General features: G+C 43.9%; 1 protein-coding gene across 1 annotated transcript in view; it reads right to left on the bottom strand.

Annotated features, from left to right (window-relative positions):
* CSMD2 (CUB and Sushi multiple domains 2) overlaps nt 1–23,644 on the bottom strand; it is a 536,547-nt gene that overhangs the window by 149,943 nt on the left and 362,960 nt on the right. Inside the window, exons 22-26 of the mRNA XM_074934462.1 lie at nt 22,070–22,239; nt 19,287–19,443; nt 18,358–18,549; nt 15,465–15,591; nt 588–790 (exon numbers count right to left, since the gene is read on the bottom strand). Of these exons, the coding sequence (XP_074790563.1) occupies nt 588–790; nt 15,465–15,591; nt 18,358–18,549; nt 19,287–19,443; nt 22,070–22,239 (849 nt within the window). The remainder of the gene's footprint in view (nt 1–587; nt 791–15,464; nt 15,592–18,357; nt 18,550–19,286; nt 19,444–22,069; nt 22,240–23,644) is intronic.

Here is a 23,644-nt window from a genome sequence, read left to right as displayed (position 1 = left end):
TGCATAGGTCTCGCGTTAGTCTCCACCCCTCACTGCACGTAACACTACAAATAGGGCCACCAGACTGGACACAACTTCTCAGGCCTTGTCTACACACTGAAGTTGCACTGGTAAAGTTCCATCAACCGAACGATTTCCAGTGGAGTGCACTCACACTTGGCTCCTTGTGCCACGGTGTTGTGTCCACGCAGCCTCAGGTAGCACTGGCAAAAGCATGGTGCACTGTGGGTAGGCATCCCAGTGCCCTCCATGCGGCCTGCAGGTGCATCACCTTGCGGGAAATTTTCACTGTGCATTGTGGCACCGTGGGATACCTCACAAGGAGCTGTGGGAATGTGGGGACAAATACCCGCAATTCCTCCTAACGTATTTCCCATGATCAGCTGTGCCATTTACAAGCTCACCACGGTGAATCTGGATACGGCGCAATGGAATGCAGCGCTCTTCCTAGTTACGTTACATTACGGTAATCACACAGCAGCGACACTTAATGGAGTGGCCAGCCCAATGAACGCTAAGTGGTGTGCGTGTCTGTTCATCACCAGCCCTGTACAACCCTGAGGAAACAGAGTCTTCGTGGTGCCTACCTGAAAACTGAATCGCGAAGCCCTGCTTGCTGGTGAAGAAGTCAGTGTTGAACTGAAGGACGATGGAGTTAAAGGTGCTGTGGACGTCGCTGGGCAAGCTGGAGCCGCTTATCTCCTTTAAGACAATCCCGTTCTCCACCGGCCCATCCCATATCCTCAGAACGTCGTGGAATTCCTCCGTGTGGAAAACCGTGAAATGGAGACTGCGTGGAGGAAAAGGAACAAACGCTCATGAGAATCCTTTGCAAACCAAGTACGGGGGTAGGCATCCAGCGGTGTAGTCCAGAATGGGCAACTACTGGAACACCCCTGTCAATGTTACCTCACACGCAAGCTAAGTAGAGGACGCCATTTTGCTCTACCCAATGGAGTCCTCCATTCTGTGTGTCCTCGCACACCCCACGCTGAGTGGAGGACACCATTTGAGAACAAAATGGCATCCTACATGAGGGCAAAAGTACTGGTATGGCCATTCCAGGGTGATCCAGCCTGACTACAGCACAATCTGTGTCCTTTGTGGATGCAGCTAAAAATGGGCTTGATGCCAATAAGAGACAGCACGTCCGAATGGACAGGGAAGCCGATGGGAACTCGGGTGACCTGAGCTCTGTTCCAGGCTCTGCCCCTGGCCTGATGGTTGACCTAGGGCAAGTCTCTTCCCCCTCTATTTCTGAGCTTCTCCATCTGTAAAACAGAGATAACCTCCTTGTGAAACACTTTGAGAGCTACAGATGAAAAGTGACTCCATCGGAGAAAGTGCTCAGCGCTTTATGAAAATCAGGCCCCTTCATGGTATGTCTAGCTGGGCATCCAAAATCTCTAAACAATCCTAAAACTCTTCTCCAGAGAGAGGAACGGCCTGATTCAAACCCCACTGAAGTCAGTGGGAACGTCTCCACTAGGGACTTCACTACTGCCATTGATTATACGTGCAAGGTGCTCAGATACTACGGTGACAGGCGGGAGGGTAAAACCCTAAGACAGACTAAAGTTAAGCTGACACAGAAAAGTGTAAGGAAATTGTGGAGGAGCAGTAAAGGGGCAGCCAAGGTGCATCCAATAGTGTTTTCTTGAGCTCTTTTTATTAAAGATAAAGACAAACAGAGTAAAACGGGGAAGCTGTTCTAAACCCAGAGGAAATGTGCTGGGACCCTTTAAGATAATTGACGTGCATGCATCTAATTCACATATCATCCCTATGTTGTGTGAGTCAAACTTGGCTGTCCTTTTGCTTCCCAGTGGAAGAGCTTTTTGTCACGGGCCTGCATCTCTTGATAAAGGCGGGGGGGTGGATCCTGAATGCTGGAATGCAGATCTGAAATGGGGAGCAGGGTAAAACAGGGGAGATGGGAAAGGATCTTCTGGAACATTCCGCAGTGCTGAGCTGGGAGCACTGCGGAAAACAGGAAATGAAGGGAATTCTTGTAAAGGTGCAGGGCAAGGCTGAGTTGGGTAGCAAAGCACTGGATTGAGTCAGGGGACAGGAAGCGTGATGCTGCAAGGTGGATCTGAGCAGAGCAACACAGGTGTGAGTGGAGTGCAGAGTGGAGAGACAAAAGCCAGGGAACTCTTGTAATGGTGCAGCGCAGGGCTGGACTGGGTAGCAGGGCACAGAAGGAAATGGGCAAGCTGGGAAGCTCCCATTAGGCTTCAGCACGGGTCTGATCCAAGTAACAGGTGATTGTGGAAATGGGAAACCATGGGGGAGCAAACGTATGAACCTCTCCCTAATCTTCCTCTCTTCCTGCTTTCATTCCTTCTCTCCTTTCATTGTGCTACTTCCATCTTTGAATCCTTTGCCACACTCAAGTGAAACACTAAAACTTTAGGAATTGCCCCACATGTGGTCAGGGCAGGTATGTGCAATGGACATGGGCGAGGTCCCTGGGGCGCAATTGATTTTTCCTCCCCTTTTCTTTAACTCTATTTTTATTGTTTTTATATCAAATACCAAACACGTAACAAAACCTAACCCCCTCTAAATATATGCACAAGAGGGAAACGGCCTATAAACAACACAATTCAATGTCACTATTTATAAAACCTGGAGAGGAAAACCGAAAACCAAAAACCCCTGAATCTATAGAGATCATGCAGGGCATCAGTTATTAAAGTGATTAAATACAAAAAAAATAAGTCAGAACACAGCCTGTGAGCATCAGGGACTAATACACACCAAGCTGCAAATGGAGGCAATCGTTTCTTGCGTGACCAAATGTCCTCATATTTTTTCCAAGCGTTTCTCTTAGGCAAAGTCATTTTCCCCAGTAGTGTAATGCAGTAGTCGAGAGCTCACTCAGCCGGTCTGTGTGTGAGGGAGGAATTGCAGATGTCCATGTTCTCAGAATAATTGTTCTGCCCACTAAAATAGTTACAGCAATCCATTTCTTAACGCTGACTGGGAATACCGGCTCCTCCAGCGCCCCCTCTATCCACCAGCTTGGAGAAGGAACAATAGCAGCACTTAAAGGTTTTGAGAGATTTTCAATCAATTGATTTTCAAGGGCTTCACTTCCTTTGTTTGTTTTGCTTTATTCATTTCTCCTGAGGTAGTGGCACCTGGCTGCCGCTTTAATATTTTAGTTCCCTATGCAAGATAATGGTTACTACTATAGTAATGCATTATATATGTTAGTCAGTGATTTGATATTATTAATTGACTACTCGGGAGGGTTCTGCATTTTAGGCTTTTATTTAATATGCTTGTTATGTTTGTTTTAATGTAATAATTTTGTACAGGAAAAACAATGAAATATTGATTAAAACACAGAGGAATTCAGCTCCTGGGCTCTTCTGCTTATTTATTAGGCAGCATGCCTAGCTTACCTTATATTAATGCCAACAACCACCATTTTACTGGCTTCCTCTTATAACTTCTCAGCCTATAATTCTGCTCCCCATGTAGTGCTCTGAGAGGTGACCCCCAATTTCTCCTCATTCAAATTCCCTCCCATCTAAACCAACTTTGAAGGCTTCAACTCCCAGGTGAGGAGGACTAGGAGTGGCCCCTTTGCATGCCAGGGAACACCCCAGGGAGAGAGGATTGGAAGGTGTGCAGTGCCCCCCCTCACCTTGACTTCCTTGGAGGGCGAGCAGACAACTAGGAGGGTGAGGAACGATGGTCTTATGGTTAAGGGCACCAGCTCATAGAATCAGGGAATCTGGGTTGTGTTCCTGGCTCTGCTGTGTGACCTGAGGCAAGTGCCTTAGGTTCTGCAATGAAGTAAATGGCAGTCTTTCCACTGACTTTTGTGGGCTTTATATCAGGCCCATAACTCCCATGACTCAGTTTCCCCATCTGCAAAATGGAGACAAGAATACCTCCTCGCAGAGGTGTTACGATGCTCCTTTGAGACCGAGTTCTGGGACGCTCAGGCAAAAGGTGCCATAGCAGATGAGGTGGATTTCTGTCCTAGATGTACCCTGTACTGAAGTTTGCTTTGGACACCATCGTTTATAAAACTTTAGTTATTACAAAGCTAAATGCAATCAGCTGATAGAATAAGTTCCAAGAGAATATCTGTATAGTAAGAAATTATGACCAGCTCTCCAAAATATACAGTTAGAAAGGAATGGAGAGGAAAGAGGAGAAACAACAGCCAGGGAAATTAACAATGTTCTCAGTTTGGTATTTATTGTAATACTCTGAATGCAGATCACATTACTCTGCGCCATATATTTTATTGCTTCACCTGCCTTGTATCAAAGGTTTCCCAGTATGCTACTGCCTGCACCACTGTCACTGTGGGCTGTTATCTCGCCTGTCCTTGTAAGGTGAGCAGGGTCATGCCTGGCCAGCACTCGGAGCAGAGACCCTGGGAAGAAGTGGTGTCGGTGAGTCAGTAGATGGCTCTCCACTTCAGAGTCAGGACTGAACTAATGGTCCAGTGTGGTGGCAGAAGTGGTGCGTCTTTCCATGGGAGACAGAGGTTCTGTCCACTTGTCCTCTTAAAGTTCCTCTGGAACTTTGCAGAAGGGTTAACTCGTGACCCTGATTCCCTGATCAAATTCCATTCTACTTATCCAACGCTTTCCCATGTTGCTACAATTAGATATTGGATCCTGCTTCACTTCCTGTCCCAAACGCTTGTGTCAGATAGCAGCACACTTTTCAATGGCCATCTGCCTTCTGCTTCAAAAAGATGTGAAATGATGGCTGCACACACACAGTTTGCAAAGAACTTTGGACCTTCCAGGATAAGAAGGGCTATCTAAGTGTAAGATACTGTCATTATTATTGTTAACCAGGGGAGCTGTCAGCACAAAGTGACAATACATCAGGGTTCAGCCCCTTTCATTCCTTCATTTAAAATGGAAAGCCGACAGGCATCTATAAATGGAGATTCCCTTTGTCCTAATAAGGAGGAGAGGATGGAAGATAATAAAATACAGGTAGGATCTGATGAGAAACCATCAAATGAAAAAATGTCCCATTCAATTACATCATGTAATGGCAGGCAGCTAAAAAATGACAAGTTTTTAAAGTGCTTTTATACCAATGTTAGAAGTCTAAATTATAAGATGGGTGAACTAGAGTGCCTCGCATTAAATGAGGATATTGATATAATAGGCATCACAGAAACTTGGTGGAATGAGAATAATCAATGGGACACAGTAACACCAGGGGACAAAATATATCGGAAGGACAGAACAGGTTGCGCTGGTGGGGGAGCGGCACAAAATGTGAAAGAAAGCGTAGAATCAAATGAAGTAAAAATCTTAAATGAACCAAACTGTATCAGAATCTCTAGGGATTGTAATTCCATGCTTGAATAATAAGACTATAGCACTAGGGATATATTACAGACCACCTGACCAGGATGGTGATAGTGACTGTGAAATGCTCAGGGAGATTAGAGAGGCTATTTAAATAAAAAACTCAACATTAATGGGGGATTTCAACTATCCCCATATTGACTGGGTCCATGTCACCTCAGGACGGGATGCAGAGATAAAGTTTCTTGACACCTTAAATGACTGCTTCTTGGAGCAGCTAGTCCTGGAACCCACAAAAGGAGAGGCAATTCTTGATTTAGTCCTAAGTGGGCACAGGATCAGGTCCAAGAGGTGAATATACCTGGACCGCTTGGTAATAGTGACCATAATATAATTACATTTAACATCCATGTGGCGGGGAAGACACCACAGCAGCCCAACACTGTAGCATTTAATTTCAGAAAGGGGAACTACACAAAAATGAGGAGCTTAGTTAAACAGAAATTAAAAGGTACAGCGCCCAAAGTAAAATCCCTATAAGCCGCATAGAAACTTTAAAGACACCATAACAGAGGCTCAACTTAAATGTATACCCCAAATTAAAAAACATAGTAAGAGAACCAAAAGAGAGCCATAATGGCTAAACAACAGAGTAAAAGAAGCAGTGAGAGGCAAAAAGGCATCCTTTAAAAAGTGGAAGTTAAATCCTAATGAGAAAAATTGAAAGGAGCATAAACTCTGGCAAATGAAGTATAAAAATATAATTAGGAAGGCCCCAAAAGAATTGGAAGAACAGCTCACCAAAGACTCGAAAAATAATAGCTATTTTTTTTTAAGTACATCAGAAGCAGGAAGCCTGCTAAACAACCCGTGGGGCCACTAGAGGATTGAGATGCTAAAGGAGCACTCAAGGACGATAAGGCCGTTGCGGAGAAACTAAATGAATATTTTGCATCTGTCTTCATGGTTGAGGATGTGAGGGAGATTCTCAAACCTGAGCCATTCTTTTCAGATGACAAACCTGAGGAACAATCCCAGATTGAGGTGTCATTAGAGGAGGTTTTGGAACAAATTGATAAACTAAACAGTAATAAGTCACCAGGACCAGACGGTATTCATCCAAGAATTTTGAAGGAACTCAAATGTGAAATTGCAGCACTACTGTCGTCTGTAAGCTATCATTTAAATTAGCTTCTGTACCAAATGACTGGAGGATAGCTAATGTCATGCCAATTTTTAAAAAGGGCTCCAGAGGTGACCCCGCCAATTACAGGCTGGTAAGCCTGACCTGGCAAGCTGGTTGAAACTATACTAACGAACAAAATCATCAGACAACTTTGTTTTTATAAATGGAAATCATGCCTCACCAATCAACTAGAATTCTTGGAGGGAGTCAACAAGCAGGTGGACAAGGGGGATCCAGTGGATATAGTGTATTTAGGTTTTCAGAAAGCCTTTGACAAGGTCCCTCACCAAAGGCTCCTAAGCAAAGTAAGCTGCCATGGGATAAGAGGGAAGGTTCCCTCATGGATTGGTAATTGGTTAAAAGATAGGAAACAAAAGGTAGGAATAAATAGTCAGTTTTCAGAATGGACAGAGGTAAATAGGGGTCTCTACTGGGATCAGTCCTATTCAACATATTCATAAATGATCTGGAAAAAGTGGTAAACAGTGAGGTGAAAACATTTTGCAGGAGATACAAAATTACTCAAGATAGTTAGGTCCAAAGCAGTCTGCAAAAGGATCTCTCAAAACTGGGTGACTGGGCAACAAAATGGCAGAGGAAATTCAATGTTGATAAATGCAAAGTAATGCACACTGGAAAACATAATCCCAACTATACATGTAAAATGATGGGGTCTAAATTAACTGTTACTACTCAAGAAGGAGATCTTGGAGTCACTGTGGATAGTTTAATATAGAAATATACCTATCTCACAGAACTGGAAGGGACCTTGAAAGGTCATCAAGTCCAGTCCTCTGCCTTCACAGCAGGACCAAGTACCATCCCTTATTGTTGCCCCAGGATCCCTAAATGGCCCCCTCAAGGATTGAACTCACAACCCTGGGTTTAGCAGGCTAATGCTCAAACCACTGAGCTATCCCTCCCCACTATAGTTTTCTGAAAACATCCACTCAATGTGCAGTGGCAGTCAAAAAAGTGAACAGAATGTGGGGAATCATTAAGAAAGGAATAGATAAGAAGACAGAAAATATCATATTGCCTCTATATAAATCCATGGTTTGCCCACATCTTGAATACTGTGTGCAGATGTGGTCACCCCATCTCAAAAAAGATACACTGGACTTGGAAAAGGTTCAGAAAAGGGCAACAAAAATGATTAGGGGGACGGAACGGCTTCCATATGAGGAGAGATTAATCAGACTGGGACTTTTCAGCGTGGAAAAGAGATGACTAAGGGGGGATACGATAGAGGTCTATAAAATCATGACAGGTGTGGAGAAAGTAAATAATGAAGTGTTATTTACTACTTCTCATAACACAAGAACTAGGGATCATCAAATGAAATTAATAGGCAGCAGGTTTAAAACAAACAAAAGGAAGTATTTTTTCAGACAATGCACCCTGTGGAACTCCTTGCCAGAGGCTGTTGTGAAGGCCAAGACTATAACAGGGTTAAAAAAAGAACGCGATAAGTTCATGGAGGATAGGTCCATTAATGGCTATTAGCCAGGATGGCGGGGATGATGTCCCTAGCCTCTGTTTGCCAGAAGCTGGGAATGGGTGATAGGGGATGGATCGCTTGATGATCACTTGTTCTGTTCATTCCCTCTGGGGCACCTGGCATTGGCCACTGTCGGAAGACAGGATACTGGGATGGATGGACCTTTGGTCTGACCCAGTATGGTCATTTAATTGCCTGTTTTTCATTGCCACATTATCACCAGGGAAAACACTGCATGACACAATGAAATCAGACTAAAACTGGACAAACTCTAGACATGCCATTCTATGTGCTGTGCTGAGGAAACCTCTGAAAATAAAATGACCAGATAGTAGGCTTAAAATCTCGGCAAAGAGTCTACTGAAGAAAACAAGGAAACATTAGCTGTGTTCCCATTTATCTAAAGCAACAATAAACAAACAAGGTGGAACAGAACCGCCCCCCTCAAACAGTCCAAAACAAAAAAAACCAAACAAACCCTGCAATGTACTCAGCAAGGAAATGAAGTCCACAGAATCAGACAGCAGCCAAAAGAGCTGAATCATAAATCTATCTAAGCAGGAACCTTGAGCAAAGTGAAAAAAAAAAAAAAAAAAGGACAGACTCAGGCAAAATAAGAATGGATCACACTGGAATCACTCTCACATATCTCAGCGCAATAGCATTTGCTTCAGGGCTAATTTACCAGCAATGAAAACTCATCAGTGAATTCACAGGAGCAACTGGAACACAGAGCGGATGGAAAGACACATGTAAGGAAGCAGTGCAGGGAGGGGGGGGAGGAGGAGGAGGAGTATAGCCAGGGAAGACTTTGGAATTCCTATAAACATCTTGTCCTACCAGCTGTTAAAGGAAAACCCCAACAAGCTCTCCAGTTACCGGGAACAGTGTCTTACTTCCTAATGGAGCTTTAAGAAGCGACTCACAAACGATCAACCATTAAGCAGGGAGCCATCAACATGACAACCTGATGATCTAATGACAAGGGACCGGCTGACCAATAATTGCAGCATCTAGGACCCCTAGTCCTGGACTCCATTGCACTAGGCATAGGGAAAACCCAGAACAAAGAGGCAGTCCCTGCCGTGAAGAGCTTACAATCGAAGTATCAGACAAGAGTCAACAGATGGATGGTTGGTTTGTGCATCCGTCAGGGATAGCTGATTTTATGTATTAATTTAACAGATTAGGTACCTTCGGGAACAATTGATCAATGCAACCGGGGCTCATGTAACTTCATGCCCTTACTTTCCTTACCATCACCCTCCCTTCCCTGTGCCCCAAAGAGCTGACAGTGTCATTTACGGCAGGAGACAACAAACGGGTGTAGCAAACAATATGGAGGAGGACAATTATTTTTGCATTCTGACAATCGCTATTAGATGTATTAAAATGCAGCTAAAATCAAATGAGGCAGTGGTTCTACACATGAACCACAGTACAGTTATCTCCTGCTGAGGGGAAGGAGGTGGAAGGCAGGACTTCTGGGTCCTATTCCTAGCTCTGCCACTGACCTTCTGTGTGGTCTTGGAGGAGTCATGTAGGCCCCAGTTTTCAAAAAGTGCCCAACTCGTTTAGCAAGCCCAATTTGAGGCAATCAAGGGCCTGACTTCCAGAGGGTGCTCAGCACCCACAGCTCACACTAACTTCCCATGGAGAGGTGGGTGCTCAGTGGGACTGAAAGTCAGGCTGTAAACACCTCCGGTTGGACACCCCAGAACTGAAGCACCTCAAATTATGGGATGCTATTGCAAACTTGGGCCTTATCCTTTAGCTCCATCAATATTCTTAGCTGGAGAATGGCATTCATAATGAATTAGTCCCCAGTCAGGTAGGCAAATCCCATTTATAAGGGGCCTTGAGATCTTCAGATGAATGCCACCAAGGAGCACAGAATTACTACACCGGCTACCTCCTTCTTTCTCTCAACCACTGTTGTTAAAGAATATAAGCCAGTGAAAACTACGGAGCCCCGGGAGCAGGCAGGTGTTTGCCTCATTGAGCAACAACTCCAGGTGCCACCCTTTCTGCTCCAAGCCTCTCCCAAGTGCTCTCTGAACCCTGGATAAAATGGGCAGAAGGATATGCCATACATAGAGAACTGGCTTTTGCTGCTAGGTATGTAAGGCAGCCATGATTAGAGATGCTGGTCAAAGAGGCTTTCCACACCAGAGTGACATAAGTCCTCTAAAGAACAAGTGGAACATGCTGTACTCTATTACCCAAATGTCTGAAAGCATTAAGGGATTTTTCAGAGGGTGCAGAATGGCGGAAAATTGCCCTGGGTGCTCACTCAACGAGAAGGAGAGGAAAACCTCACCAGTAGCTGCTGCAAAGGAGACGCACTTTGAAATGGAAATGGCAGGAACCTGAGCAAACATGAGGGGAAGAAGTAATGATGTAACATGGTGGATTTAACATTAAAACTAACCCCTTCCTCTAACCACAGGGGAAGTCCCAGAGGGAAATCCAGCCCTGCTCAGGGGTGAGACCTGCCTGCAGTGGAAGAGGGGCACTCCTGCAGTACTCCTGCCCCCCTGTCCCAGAGGGGTTCAACTGCTGGCTCTGCCATGGGCTCCTGAGATGACCTTTGGCATATCGCCTAATCTCTCTGTGCCTGACTCCCACTATAAAGTGGGGATACTAATACAGCCTGTTTCCCTCCTTATGACTATTTAGATGGTAAGGTCTTTGAGGCAGACACTGCCCCTTAGTAAGTGTATGTGCAGCACCTAGCGCAGTGATATCCCAGATCTGGCTTTCAGCCTTTAGGCATTACGAGAATACAATTAATAATACTGAGCCAACACCTTCACTGACTGTGGCCATCAGGGTTTTCCATTAATGTCTCTCATTCAAGCACTGGCCCTGCCCAATTCTGCTCAGTTTACACAACATAAAATCAGGTCCTGAACTGGTTAAGAAGCAGAATGATTGTAATGCTAATGATTTATAGCCCATCAGCCAAAGGTTCAAGCCTCAGTTTAAGACTAGGACCTTCAGAGTCAGTAGTTTGGGGCTCCTCTTAACCCCCTGAAAGCGCCATACCAACAAAATAAGAACTGCTCAAATTCTGTGCCCCCAGAAGTCTCTAAGGAAGCCGATCCAAGCATACAAATATTTCTACTCATATTTTTAAATGAGACTTTGAAAAATGGACCTGTCAGTACAGTGCCATTCATTAGGCCAGGGTTAACAACAACAATAAACTCTCTTACAACCCCGAGATGGCTGCTAAACAATAAAATACCACCGAATCAGCATATTCACAGACTGTTCTTGAGCATACAAACAGATGTCAGAGACAAGTTTCATTTGTTTTACAATACTCCCCTCTCCCACCCCCACCCCCGCACCTCTTTACTGGAGCTAAAGACATTTTACTTGCAATTTTATGGTGGGGGAGATGGTTAATCCCCTTTTGAAGTGCACCCCTTTTAACATTTGTTGCAATAATGGACATTCCATTTTCTATCTTCCTCCTTTTCTTCTCCCCCCCCCCTTGCCAAGAGATACAGCTTTATTCAAAAAGCTTTGGTGATTAATTTTAATGGAAGTTATAAATGAGAGCTTTATACAATTGTATCATGAGTGAAGAGGATTATTATTCTGATGGATTACCATAAAAATGAAGTTGATGGAAATTCGCTCTCCCAACAAACCAAAATTCATCTGTTCTGTTTGAGCTGCACAAAAACCAGATGTTCGGAGGAACAGAACAGGGGGCTTAATCACTGATGAAAGGGAGGGTCACAATTTGTATTATCACCTGGCATAATTTCATTCCATTCTTGAGCCCTTCCAAACCATTGGTCTGATCCTACAAACATTAGCACATAGCATGACTCATTCATGTATTCCCATTGAAGTGGATAGGAATAGGTGTGGGAGTAAATTTACTCACAAGCTTTAGTGGAGGCAGGATCAGCCACCATTGCTACACTCTTTTGGGCTCTGTGCAGGTGAATTATACTCACACCCACTCTAAGGCCCCTTTGCACAGTTACAATGATGTAGAAAGGCTTTGGGATAAATGAGAATCAGATCTCTGGGTTTCAAGGGGACGTCGTGTGGGTGTACAGGTCTGGCAGAGTGAATCCCATTGACAATAATGGGGCTCTGATAGGGTCAGAAATCTGTCTGCATGGATCAGGCTGCAAGACTGGGACCTTATATTTTAATTGTGCATGTTACATGCAGAGCCATATTCATCTAGGGCACTGTATGTGCAGTTTATGCTAACTACACATGCAGTCTTTATTCCATGAATAAATACAGAACTCCGATCTTTTTCGTTGTCAAGCCAGTGCCATCCACAAGTACTAAATTCACATTTATTTTATTTCTCCCTAGATTGATTACCTAATTGGTACCCAGGATTCCAGCAAGAACCACTGTTCCTACTGCTGCAATTTAATGCTTGCTTCTACCACTGCAAATTTAGAACAAGGACCATGGGTCAGATCATCATTTAAATCAGCAAGAGGTGATGCAAACTAGTTCTATTAATAGTGACAGAGCATGTACATGTTAATTGGAATATATCAGTTGCAACAAGGATGCGAGTAAGACATCAGTGGAGATAAGCTCAATCAAGAGACATCATTCCCTGATGGGAGCCAAGGAGCGTAAAAGATTTGCACAGGCTATTACAAAGTCCTTTGCAGGGGGATGGAAAAGGGGAAGAGCTTTTTGAGAAATGTTCCTTTGAAAGTCCCCCCCTTCCATCCATTAAGAGTTCTCATGCCAATTTCCGCAAACTATCCATCACTGAATCAGTCTGAGAAGACTGAAGTCATGCAGGAATTTCTGCATTTAAAAATACTGGACCAAATTCACCCCTGGCATAAATCCATTGAATAAAAACACCACACAGTTCAACGTGATTAACTGTCTCTGGTAAAGATCAGACCAGTGCTGCTGTAGCAGGTATGTTGTGGGTCACGATAGAGGTGCAGGGACAGAGCAATGTGAGAACACAGCATTGGAATAGTAAGGGATTCTGCAGATCAGTAGAGACGTATTACTGCAGAGCTTTTTATAGGAAGCAACAGCAGTAGGGTGAATAGATGGGCAATGGAAGAGCTGGTCTAAATAACAATGTGTTGAATAAATTCTGCGCACTTCCCCATCTACTCGCAAAAAAATGTATTTGCAAATAGGTGTTGGTTTTGTATTGAAGGCAGCTGTAGCTGGACTGGAATATCCAGTTAAATGCAGGGCTGTATTGAGGTGGTGTGCCAGGGCTGCGGGGGAATTCAGTGCTGGATTAGGGAAGCTGTTGGCTGCACTAAATCTACGAGTCAGTGTTCTCAGCCTCACCTGCCTCCGTGCCAAATTCAAGTAACTTAAAATCTAGAATACATTACATTTTAAACCGCAGTGAAGCAAAGGGTAGGAGAGCAATAACAACAGGTGGGGGAGAAGCGGGAGGAGGAAACGGTTTCTGGTCTCCCTACTCGCCAGATGTTTGTGAACTATTTCAATCCTTCTTTTAGGAAGGATAATTCCCTTTTGTACGTTGCTTTTTTATTATTAAAACTACAAAACAGTGAAGTTATAATAAAAAGATGCCATGTGTTGCGATCTTATCCTTCCAGCTCCTCCACTCACTGCTCACATCTGGGGACCCACTCCCGGATTCTTTTGTCATCTAGAGCCGAGTAATTCCACCGCTTTCGGATGAACTATTCCTAATTTACACTGGTGGTGTGAGCGGGAGATGGCTCAAGCCCCTAATTGCCTAGGATATTATCTTGCGGGTGCTTGGATCTCAAATACAAGCCCATTTGGTAAGAAAAAACAACTGGAAGCGCATTGGACCGAACGGGGGAATCTCAGTGCAGTACTCTGGTGGCAAGCCTGTTTTCAACTCTGAAATACATCCCAAGAGGAAACAAAATCAAAGTCTCTTGCATGGCACAAAGACACAGGATTGAAGGCTAACAGATGAAAGTTTAATAAAGCAATAATATCAGGCAACAGCAGAAGCAGCAGCAAATTACCTGACCTTCTCCACAGTGTGGAATGACAGATGTTTCTGACAATAAGGTGTCAGAGACAGGCCATATAGGGGATATAAATTAACCAAAGCCAGATTGTGTGTGTGTATGGGGGGGGGTTGGAATGGTGCCACTTTTAACCATCCTGGCAGGAGAAGAGCAAGGGTTGGCGGCTCATTTGTGACCCGCAAAGCGAAATAACATTCTTTCTAACCTCTTTAAGTAATTGCTAGCCGGCTTCTAGCATCACAGAAGCAGCAAATGGGAAATCAACAAGCCTATAGTAACCACCACGTAATCCCAGCATAACAAACAAGACTGCATAAGAGCACATGGTAACCCAGCCTCCCTAGAGCAGAACTACCAGTCACGTTTTCCACACTGTCTCGGGGACTTGGATGTCTAATGGGAACCGGACATTCAAATCCATTGAGCAGTTTTGACCTCAGCCTACTTGTAAAAAGAACTGATAACAGAGAAAATAGATAATGTGATAATAGATAAGAGAGCAAACAGGGCTGATAACAGAGCAAATAACTGATTTTCCAGCTAAGAGGCCGAACCCTCCTCCCCTCCCCAGAGCCCCTCATTTTTTTCAGGTCAAGACAAAGCTTTTTTTTTTTTGCTTTTTTTCCATTTTTTCCGGCTGAAACAGAAGACTGAAAAGAGTTAGTCTGGGGTTGAATGAAACAACATTTATTTCAGCTTTTCTGTTTCATTTCTGGGTGTCCCCCCCACCTCACTTTCTTCTTGTTATTTTTTTCAAAGAAATCTAGCTACATTTCAAAACAAAATCTCCTTCTAAAAGGAAATGTTTTGATTTGGGGGGATTTTTTTTCTTCTTCATAGTTTCGTAGATTCAAAGCCAGAAGGGACCATTACGATCCTCTACTCTGACTTTCTGTATAACACAGGCCAGACAACTTCCCCCCAAATAATTCTTAGAGCAGATCTTTTAGAAAAACACCTTTAAAATTGCCAGTGATAGAGAAATCACCATGACCATTGGTAAATTGTTCCAATGGTTAATTATTCTCCACATTAAAAATGGATGCCTTATTTCCAGTCTGAATTTGTCTAGCTTCAGCTTCCAGCCGATTGGATCATGTTATATCTTTCTCTGCCAAATTGAAGAGCCCATTATTAAATATTTGTTCCCCATATAGATACTTACAGGCAGTCATCAAGTCACCCCTTAGCCTTCTCTTTGTTAAGCTAAATAGATTGAGCTCCTTGAGTCATCACTTCTTCTTCTCCTTCTTTTTTGGCCAAAACTATACACCAAATTTGACCCAAATTCACAAATAATTTCTGTCAAACCAAAACTGCATTTTTAGCACATAAACAATTCATCCAAAAAGTTTCGCTCAGCTTTGCTGGCAAAAGAATGCAGTAAACCAAAGCCTCATCACAGAAGAGCTATGAGTAAAAACAAGCAGCAAAACAGCCCCTATATTTGGCCCCCAACTCACCCTATTGTGCAACCAGCTTCTGCCTCTATCGTCCAAATGCAGTTGAGGTTGTGATCATAGGGTGTTGGGTATCCTGGAGACAATATCCGTCCTGATGACTCTCCTCTGATAGTGCCTCCACACTCAGCTGAAAAAAAACCCATATGCACTGGTTAGGAAACGATTATTGATGTTTTGTAGCTATATACATGCAACAACCCCTAACATGGCTCACACACAAAGGATGTTGCACAGATACATCTCCTTCCTGGGGTAACCTTTTATCACTAATGTAACGAATCACAGATGCAAATCTCAGCCTATAATTACTACATCTCTTGGCAGTTCCTAGGCAGGAATCTCTCTTTCCTTTAGAGAGATTCTCAACCTTGTTATACTAAAGCTAATGAGATTCACCTCATCTGGCTTGCAGGTTGAGTCAGCAGAATAGCTCTGCACCTCTCTGCAGGACAGCTTCCTATAACCTGACGTGATCTCACAGAGAACCAAAGATTATTTCATCCCCCTTTGGCTTCACAGTGCACAAGTTTAGAGTTTATTAGCGTTCAGCTTTCTTTAATTCACACTTTGTGGGGTGATTTGAGAGAGCATAATATCTTTGCCATGCATATGCAAAAATCTTTAATAATGATTCACAAGTATAATAAAGCCAAGTTATCTACATACCTGCTTAATTGGCTTATAAAGAATGTAGTGCCCCCCTTTAATGTGTTTTGTTAAACATTTGTTAAAATTCTGTGAAATTTCACACACACACACAGCATTGAGGAGATGATGAGAAGATCAGCAGATTATAAAAACGTGGCCTTTTAATTTTAGCAGCCAGAGCTAAAGTTCAGCATAAGGTCATTGCATAAATTGAAGCCAGTTTGCTTTTGACCCAACTCCTAGGGTGTCATTTCTGAGCTTGAAAATAACCCACCAGTTGTTGAGACCTTCCTATGGAATGGTGCTCCAAGAGATTTCATCATGCCCTGGAAATATAGGTTAATTATGCAGCTATCAGTTAACAGGATACTAGGGCTGAGCTGATCATCACTGAATCATAGTAGTTAGAGGTGGAAAAAAATCTATTGGATATTCTAGTCAATACTACATGCTTCTTACCATGTATTTCCTAATGTTTTGTCCAGCCTAGTTGTAAAAATCTACAGCAGTTTTAACTGCTATAATTTCCAGCTGAGTTATCTTTCAGTTACTGTGTAATAACTTTCAGAGTAACTATGCAGTGACGCTACTGTTTATCTTCTTTATTGGCAGATGGGGATATAAATCTTTCCATTAAGAAAGGGGTTCCTATTTTATCTTGTTTAACTAGTTTGCCATGATTGTACACACACACACACACACACACACACACACACACACACACACACACCTGTTCGTGGGTGTTAAATGTTTTTTTTATTGTTTCCAGGGGGCGGGGGGAGAGAGAGCATGCGTGCACACACACATTTTTGTTGCACAGAGTCTGGTCTATACTCCATGTGGACGTTCAAAGTCCAAAACACCTGGTTCACAAAGATGACGTTGATGACGACAAGCAACCAACTTTCTTTACTTGGAGTCAAAATGACTCCTCGTATTCAGCAGATCGGAGGAGTTTTCTTCCCACAATGGACTTTCTGGGCTTAACTTTCAATTTCATCAGGAGAAGACTCTCTTAGCTTTGGCTTAACCTTGTGCCTACTGAAGCCAAAGGGGAGTTTTACCACCAATGAGAATTTAGCATGAAATCAAAGAAGAGTTAAGCCAATGCTGAAGGGTTCTGAGGGTCGACATTTTGATGGCTCTCCTTAATTGCATGCACTGTATTTGCAAGCACAAAGACCATGACTTGTGCATGTACATGGACATTGGCTACAGCAAACAAGTGACCGGCTGCCGATCTAAAATAAAGAACTAACAATGGTTAGGTAAAGGGCTGTTGAGGTTAGGGTGTACACGCATGGAACTAATCAGACACATGCTATTTGTCCACTGACCACTCCTTGTATATTGTATCGTCCTCCTTCATCTATATATATTATAGAATCTTCAGCATAGGGACATTGTCTTCCTATGTGGTCTGTACAGCATATAATATATTTTGAGCACTTCAATCTAAACAACAATGATCTGTTTGTGCACACAGCTCTCCATGTTTCATGAGCAAATGGATGCCACTGAAAATATCACAAGAAGCGATAAAGTCAACATTGCAAGTGAATTTTAAGAATCCTCCTCGAAAATGTAGCCCGTGGGGGACATTTTCGCATTTTGGATACTAAGGTTTTAATTTCAGACTTGTCTAGGCAAGAATGTACTGCTCTTGTGGGGTAAGGAGGAGAATGGACCACTTGGGAGTTGTGGAGAGGAGGCAAATTAAGAGAGTTAATGCAACAGAGTTAAAACCGCTGAGAATCTGGGATTAAATCCTGTGTCACTCTCAAATTAAAGTGATTTTGGACTGTTGAAACTTAGATCTCTACTGATGTTTCATCGGAAATCACCCCTCAGCTTAGCACATTTAAGAGAGGACAAAGGCCGGAACAACAGGAGAGGTGCAGATGAGGAATGAAGGACATTAGCAGAGATGTGCTGAAGGGACCAGAGCTTGAAGATGACTGCAAGGGGGTGCTTCAGGTCAGGATTGGGGCACATTAAACAGGGGGCTGTTTGTGGAACGCTGCACAGCCCGGTCCTCTCAATCTATAGTCACAACATGAACATAAAGACAAAAGGTCGTGTGGAAAGGGCTCTACAGTGCTGTCTCTGTTAGTGCAGATGGGTGTGATCAGCATGACTCCATCTCAGGCTAGTAGGCTGGCTATGCAGGCCAAAGGAGCATTTGGGATGGGAGATGCAAATAGAGCACTTAGCTAAATAAGAACCGAAATGACAGTGGTCGTACCTACACACACCGGCAGCGGTTGGTCCCAAGCTCTGCGTTCTCCTGTCAAACAGACCAGCGCCCTGCTGCCTCGTAATGTATAACCAGGGTCACAGTTAAAGGACACAGAGCTGCCCGCAAAGTGCCCTTCGTCACGGACCTTGTAGCCAAATTGTGGGATGCCAGGGTCCTCGCACTTAATGAGCTCAAAACCTGGAACCAGAGAAGAGGAAGTTCTTTTCATCAGATATTTAACAGTCAGGTACGCTAATAAGTGGGAAGATAATAGTTACTGCTTTTCCTGGGTTACCAGGTGTGAGAATTTTTTTCTCCTAATGTGGATCTCACGGCTAGTGGGAGAGAAGGAATGTTAAATGAAGCATGGTCTTGTGATTAAGGCACTGGACTGGGAATCCAGAGATTTCAGTGCCCAGCTTTGTCAGACTTCCTGTTTGTCCTCTGGCAAGTTCCCCACGCCTTGTCTCCACTAGAAAGGGTTTGCCGGGATAACTATCCCCATACAACTATCCTGGTACAGCTGTCTCGTGGAGATGTAGCTTATACTAGTTCCATGAATGAAATAAGCTACACTGGCCAAAGGACTTTTTACCAGTATAATTCCATCTACGCTAGGGATGACTTTGTCACACTTCTAACTGACATGGCTATGCCAGTAAAATGTTTAAGTGTAGACCAGGGCTTAATCTCTTTGTCTCTCAACTCTCCATCTGCAATATGAGGATAAGAATGCTTCTTCTCTGCCACACTCTCTCTGTGATGTCTATTTAGGCTACTGGCTCTTTACGACAAGGATTCTCTCTCTCAGTATGGGTTTGTACAGCGCCTTGCACAATGGGACCTTAGTCTCAGTTGGAGCCTGTCAGCGCAATAAGAAATAACAATGACAGTCCGGGTTTGTAGTCTCATGAGCCAGCAGACCTGTGACTTACTAGAAAACTGTAGCTCAAAGCCTTTACTCGTGTTCTCGCGGTTGGAGATAAATTCAAGCCACATGCTGCTGGAAGTGCTGTTGATACTGGTGCCCAGCATCTCAGTGCGGCTGAAGGAGCCCAGCAAGCGAGCAGAGTTATTGTTACCGTCATAGACCTGGAAGATTAAAAAAAATATGAAAACATTGAATATCTGGTGCCTGAAGGCTCTAGCCACTAGAGGGGGACAGAGAGCCACCCTGTATAATCACGGTGGCATCCGTTTAATCATTGATCATCCTAATGACAACATCCACAAGGATGCCTATCACCAGGCTATTGACTGATGGGCCAGAATGACTGGACCACCGCGGAAATGGGAAGGAATGGAGTCAGGGGAGGAAGCTGGGGAATGCAGCACTTCTTAAAAAGGGGTGCATCAGTGTTTATTTTATCATCATCTCCCCCCATTCGCTTTTAGGTCCATTTTCCCACAAGTTCTCCCTCCAGGCTCTGTAAGCCCAAAGTGTGTTCAAAATCTCTCTTTCCTCACTGGTTAGTCCAATGTCTTTATAGGAAGGCAGGCCTCAGGCTGTGCCCAAACTCTCCCGAATTAAGTGTCTTCTTTCCAAGGCATTGATTCTCCCCACACACTGATCTGGTGCTGTCTTTAGAGATCCCCTCTGCGACGCTCACCCCTCTGATGTTCCTACAGCAGCACACCCTTCTCTGGTGCTGCTTTGCTTCCTGCCACCCTTTGGAATGAGCTGGGTCTGGACTTACATGGGACTCCAACCCCTCCCACTTCCAGCAGACTCAGAGGATGGGGGGCTGATTACAGCCAGCTAGGTCATATCCTGCATGTTATTTTCAGGAATAGATCACCAGCTCCAGCTGCTTCCCCCCACCAGGTAAGAGTTCACTCTGTCACAGTGACACTTCAGTGATCAATTCTGAGGATGGCTTTTGTGACTGGGGTCACCCGTGTAGTAGGAACTGGTCTGAAACCACCAAATATTTTCACTTCAGCCATCAAATGGCCACGTTAATTAACGACCCAGAGGGGAAAGTTTCCTTACCATGTTTGCCGATGACCTCAGCCATCCATTTCACCCTGGTAGTGCTTTGGAAGTACAGACACACAGAATCTAGCCTTGTGGCTAACCTAATTCACCTCCATTTGTTGGGCAAAAACATACACACACATCTGCTGCCTGGTGCTACAAGTTGTCATTTGCCATGATGCAGACAATCAGGGATGAAACAATGGATCACTTTCCTGATGTCTGTCAGTAACACCTGTCCCTGGGTCAGCAGTGAGGAAGGATGGCCTGGGATTAGGGCACTAACCTGGGACTTGAGAGACATGGGTTTAATTCCCTGTCCTGATACAAGCTTCCTGTGTGACCTTGCACATGTCACTTAGGGATTGTCTACACTTCAAACGCGATAGCACCGGTAGTGCTTCAGTGTAGACACTACCTATGTAGATGAGCAGGATTCCCCCATCAGTATAGGTAATCCACCTCCTCAAGAGGTGGAAGCTAGGCTGATGGAAGAATTCTTCTGTCGACCTAGCGCTGTCTACATGGACACTTAGCTCCACCACTCACGGATGTGGATTTTTCACACCCCTGAGCAACGTATTAAACCGACCTAGTTTTCTAGCACAGACTAGGCCTTAGTCTCTCTGTGCCTCATTTTCAGACCCGTAAATGAGGAGTGAAATACTTCCCTACTCACAAGGCGTTGTGAGGATAAATACATTCAAGGTTATGAGGAGCTCAGATCCCATGGTAACGGGGGCCATATAAGTACGACAGAGAGATTAATGAAACATTTACGTTTCCTGCTCTGACTGGAACGTTCCCCCCAGTCCAGGGTATTTCAAGTGAAGCTTAACATTGTGTTCCGATCTTTCTGCTCAAATCTTTCTCTTTCCAGCATACAAGCGCTAGTCGGTAGGGAGCTGATGTCAGAACACGTTAGGATAGGCCAACATTCCAACAACCGAATCCTGCTTTGTGCAAGTAGGAAATCTCTCTCTTTCCAGTGACTCTATGAATAGCATGTCGGGGGATTCTGCTCACCTCGCACCGAATAAATACAACACTCAAATAAGGACAGATGTTTTCCTGGGAGATGGCTTAGCACAGTAGCAAGGAGCTTGCAACAATGTTCCCTACAAAAGGCAGTTCTTTGTGGTTAATATAATGCGGCCTAGGTTTGTCTCCCTCCATACGAGTCCTGAAACTTCTAAATGCAGATGAAAATAACACTGGGCGCTGCACCGCTGAAGAGCTCAGGTCTGGCGTTTTGCATTTAAATGATCTTTTTTTTGGCAAATCAGCCTTGACACACAAAAATCATACGAAGAACCTCGCGCATCCTCCAGGCTCGTACTTGCTGCTTTACAACGATGGGGATAAGAATGGAAGTTTGGCTTCAGGGAGTGACACTCCCGCCCCCCCCCCCCCCCCCGCGTTCCAGAAAATCTCTGAAACGGAGTCATTTTTCCCTCTATTAATGGATGTTTCTAAACATTTCTGCACATTGTGCAGTGTTTGCTGCTCTGTGGGGTGTCTGAAGCTGCCAGATTAGAGCCCCATCTCTATCCATCTACCATAAGACACAAAATATTTTCCTTTTTTTTAAGGAAAAAATACCCAGCCTCTTAGCTAGTCTGTGCAGGATATTTCCATTACCTTTTATCAATCTAAACAGCACACTACATCATTTACATAAAAGTGTCTCCATAAATTCTCCATAGTGTTACTTTCCAACAAAGGAGAGAGAGGCATTACCTTGAGAAGATCCCCTGACTCCAGTTCAAACGTTCTGGCTTTCAGCTGGATTCCCTTTCCTGGCTGGGTCTGGATGGAGTAGATGCATTCATGGTTGTCATTGTAGTTTATTGGATAGTTGGGGGACAACAGAACCCCTTGAGTCCCGGTTACAGATGAGCCACATTCAGCTGTGGGAAGACACAAAGAAACATTTTAATAACCATATGGAAATACTCGCAATATGGTACATGCATACAATAATATCTGAATCCCTGCATGTTTGTGTATAGGGCACTTGGTCCCTTACACACACCCCAAATCCACATTGCCTTGTGCTCTCTCTTCAAGTGCAGCTGGCATTTCAGCAACGAGCAGGGCTGAGCGAATAGTGTTTAGAAAATTCTGCAAATATTCAGATTAAAAGATTAATCCTAATATGACGGTGTGTGGACTATGAACATTCAACGAGCAGAGCTTTACTAGCACAGGTATTTGCAAAAATTAAAAAATATCACAGTTTAAGCTTGGAGGTACCATTACTTACTGAGGCCCCGATTCAGGAAAGCACCTATGCACCTGCCTAACTGTGAAATCAATGGGAGTTAAGCACATGTTTAAATGCTTTCCTGAATCAGGGCCTGAAAGAAGATTTTGACGTGCATGATGCACTGTGCTCTTCAGCCATTTGCCTGTGTGCTTCTACAAGTCACCCAACACAAAAAACCCCAAACCAGACCCCTTTATTTAACTAACCCACGCAGAGAATATCTCCTAGTTCAGCCCTTGAATATTGGTAACAAACTGTTACAACGGTAAAGGCTAGTTGCTCAGGGAAATATGCTGAGGCGAAATTCACGAATAATTTCAAATAATAACTAAATCAGTGAATTTCACAATCTTCCCGAGAATAAAGTTGAAGACAAAAGAACAGGCAAAATTCGAGACACTGTTCATTGTTAATCACGCCCTTAGCTCTAGCGATACAATAGCGGATGGGGGATACACTATTTGACATTATTTCAAAACCTCCTATTTACTTACTGACCCAGCACTTCTTTCTCCCACCTTGCAGCTGCCAGCTCTAGTAATTTCAACCAGGAATGGGAGACGCTTGTGGAGATACAGTATGAAGGTTTTCCCCCTCCCCCATATTCATTTTTTGTTTCCCAAACTAGTCCAAGTTCATGCACCTTTGGTTCCTCCCAAAATTTAAGCCCAGAGTCTTTTTCAAAGGCGAGTCACTTGAACCCCACCCCGTTTTCTGTAGCTGAACAGAATCCAGCACTCTTTATTAGGGAGAGAATTGCAGAAATGCTCAGCTGACCCTGACGGGCAGACCAATAGACAGGCTATAGACTATATTTATTTTGTCATTAGAATTTCTCTTTGCTCCTTTTGTCACAGTCCATGTTTCCACTGGATTTTCTCCCCTACCCTACCTACTTGGATCCTTTGTCTACACTGTCTCCTAAGACAAACATGAACCCTGTAGCATTTGAGTTCAAGCCAAAGGTTGGATTCCACAGTGTCTGAACGGCTCAAAATTTTCGAAGCAAGCTACTTTCTAGAGGAAGAATGGCCTTGGCGTTAAGG

Source organism: Natator depressus, chromosome 19 (genome assembly GCF_965152275.1).
Source record: "Natator depressus isolate rNatDep1 chromosome 19, rNatDep2.hap1, whole genome shotgun sequence".
Taxonomy (NCBI): Eukaryota; Metazoa; Chordata; order Testudines; family Cheloniidae; genus Natator; species Natator depressus.
The sequence above is the reverse complement of the archived record's forward strand: the minus strand, read 5'-3'. Positions and strand labels throughout refer to the sequence as shown.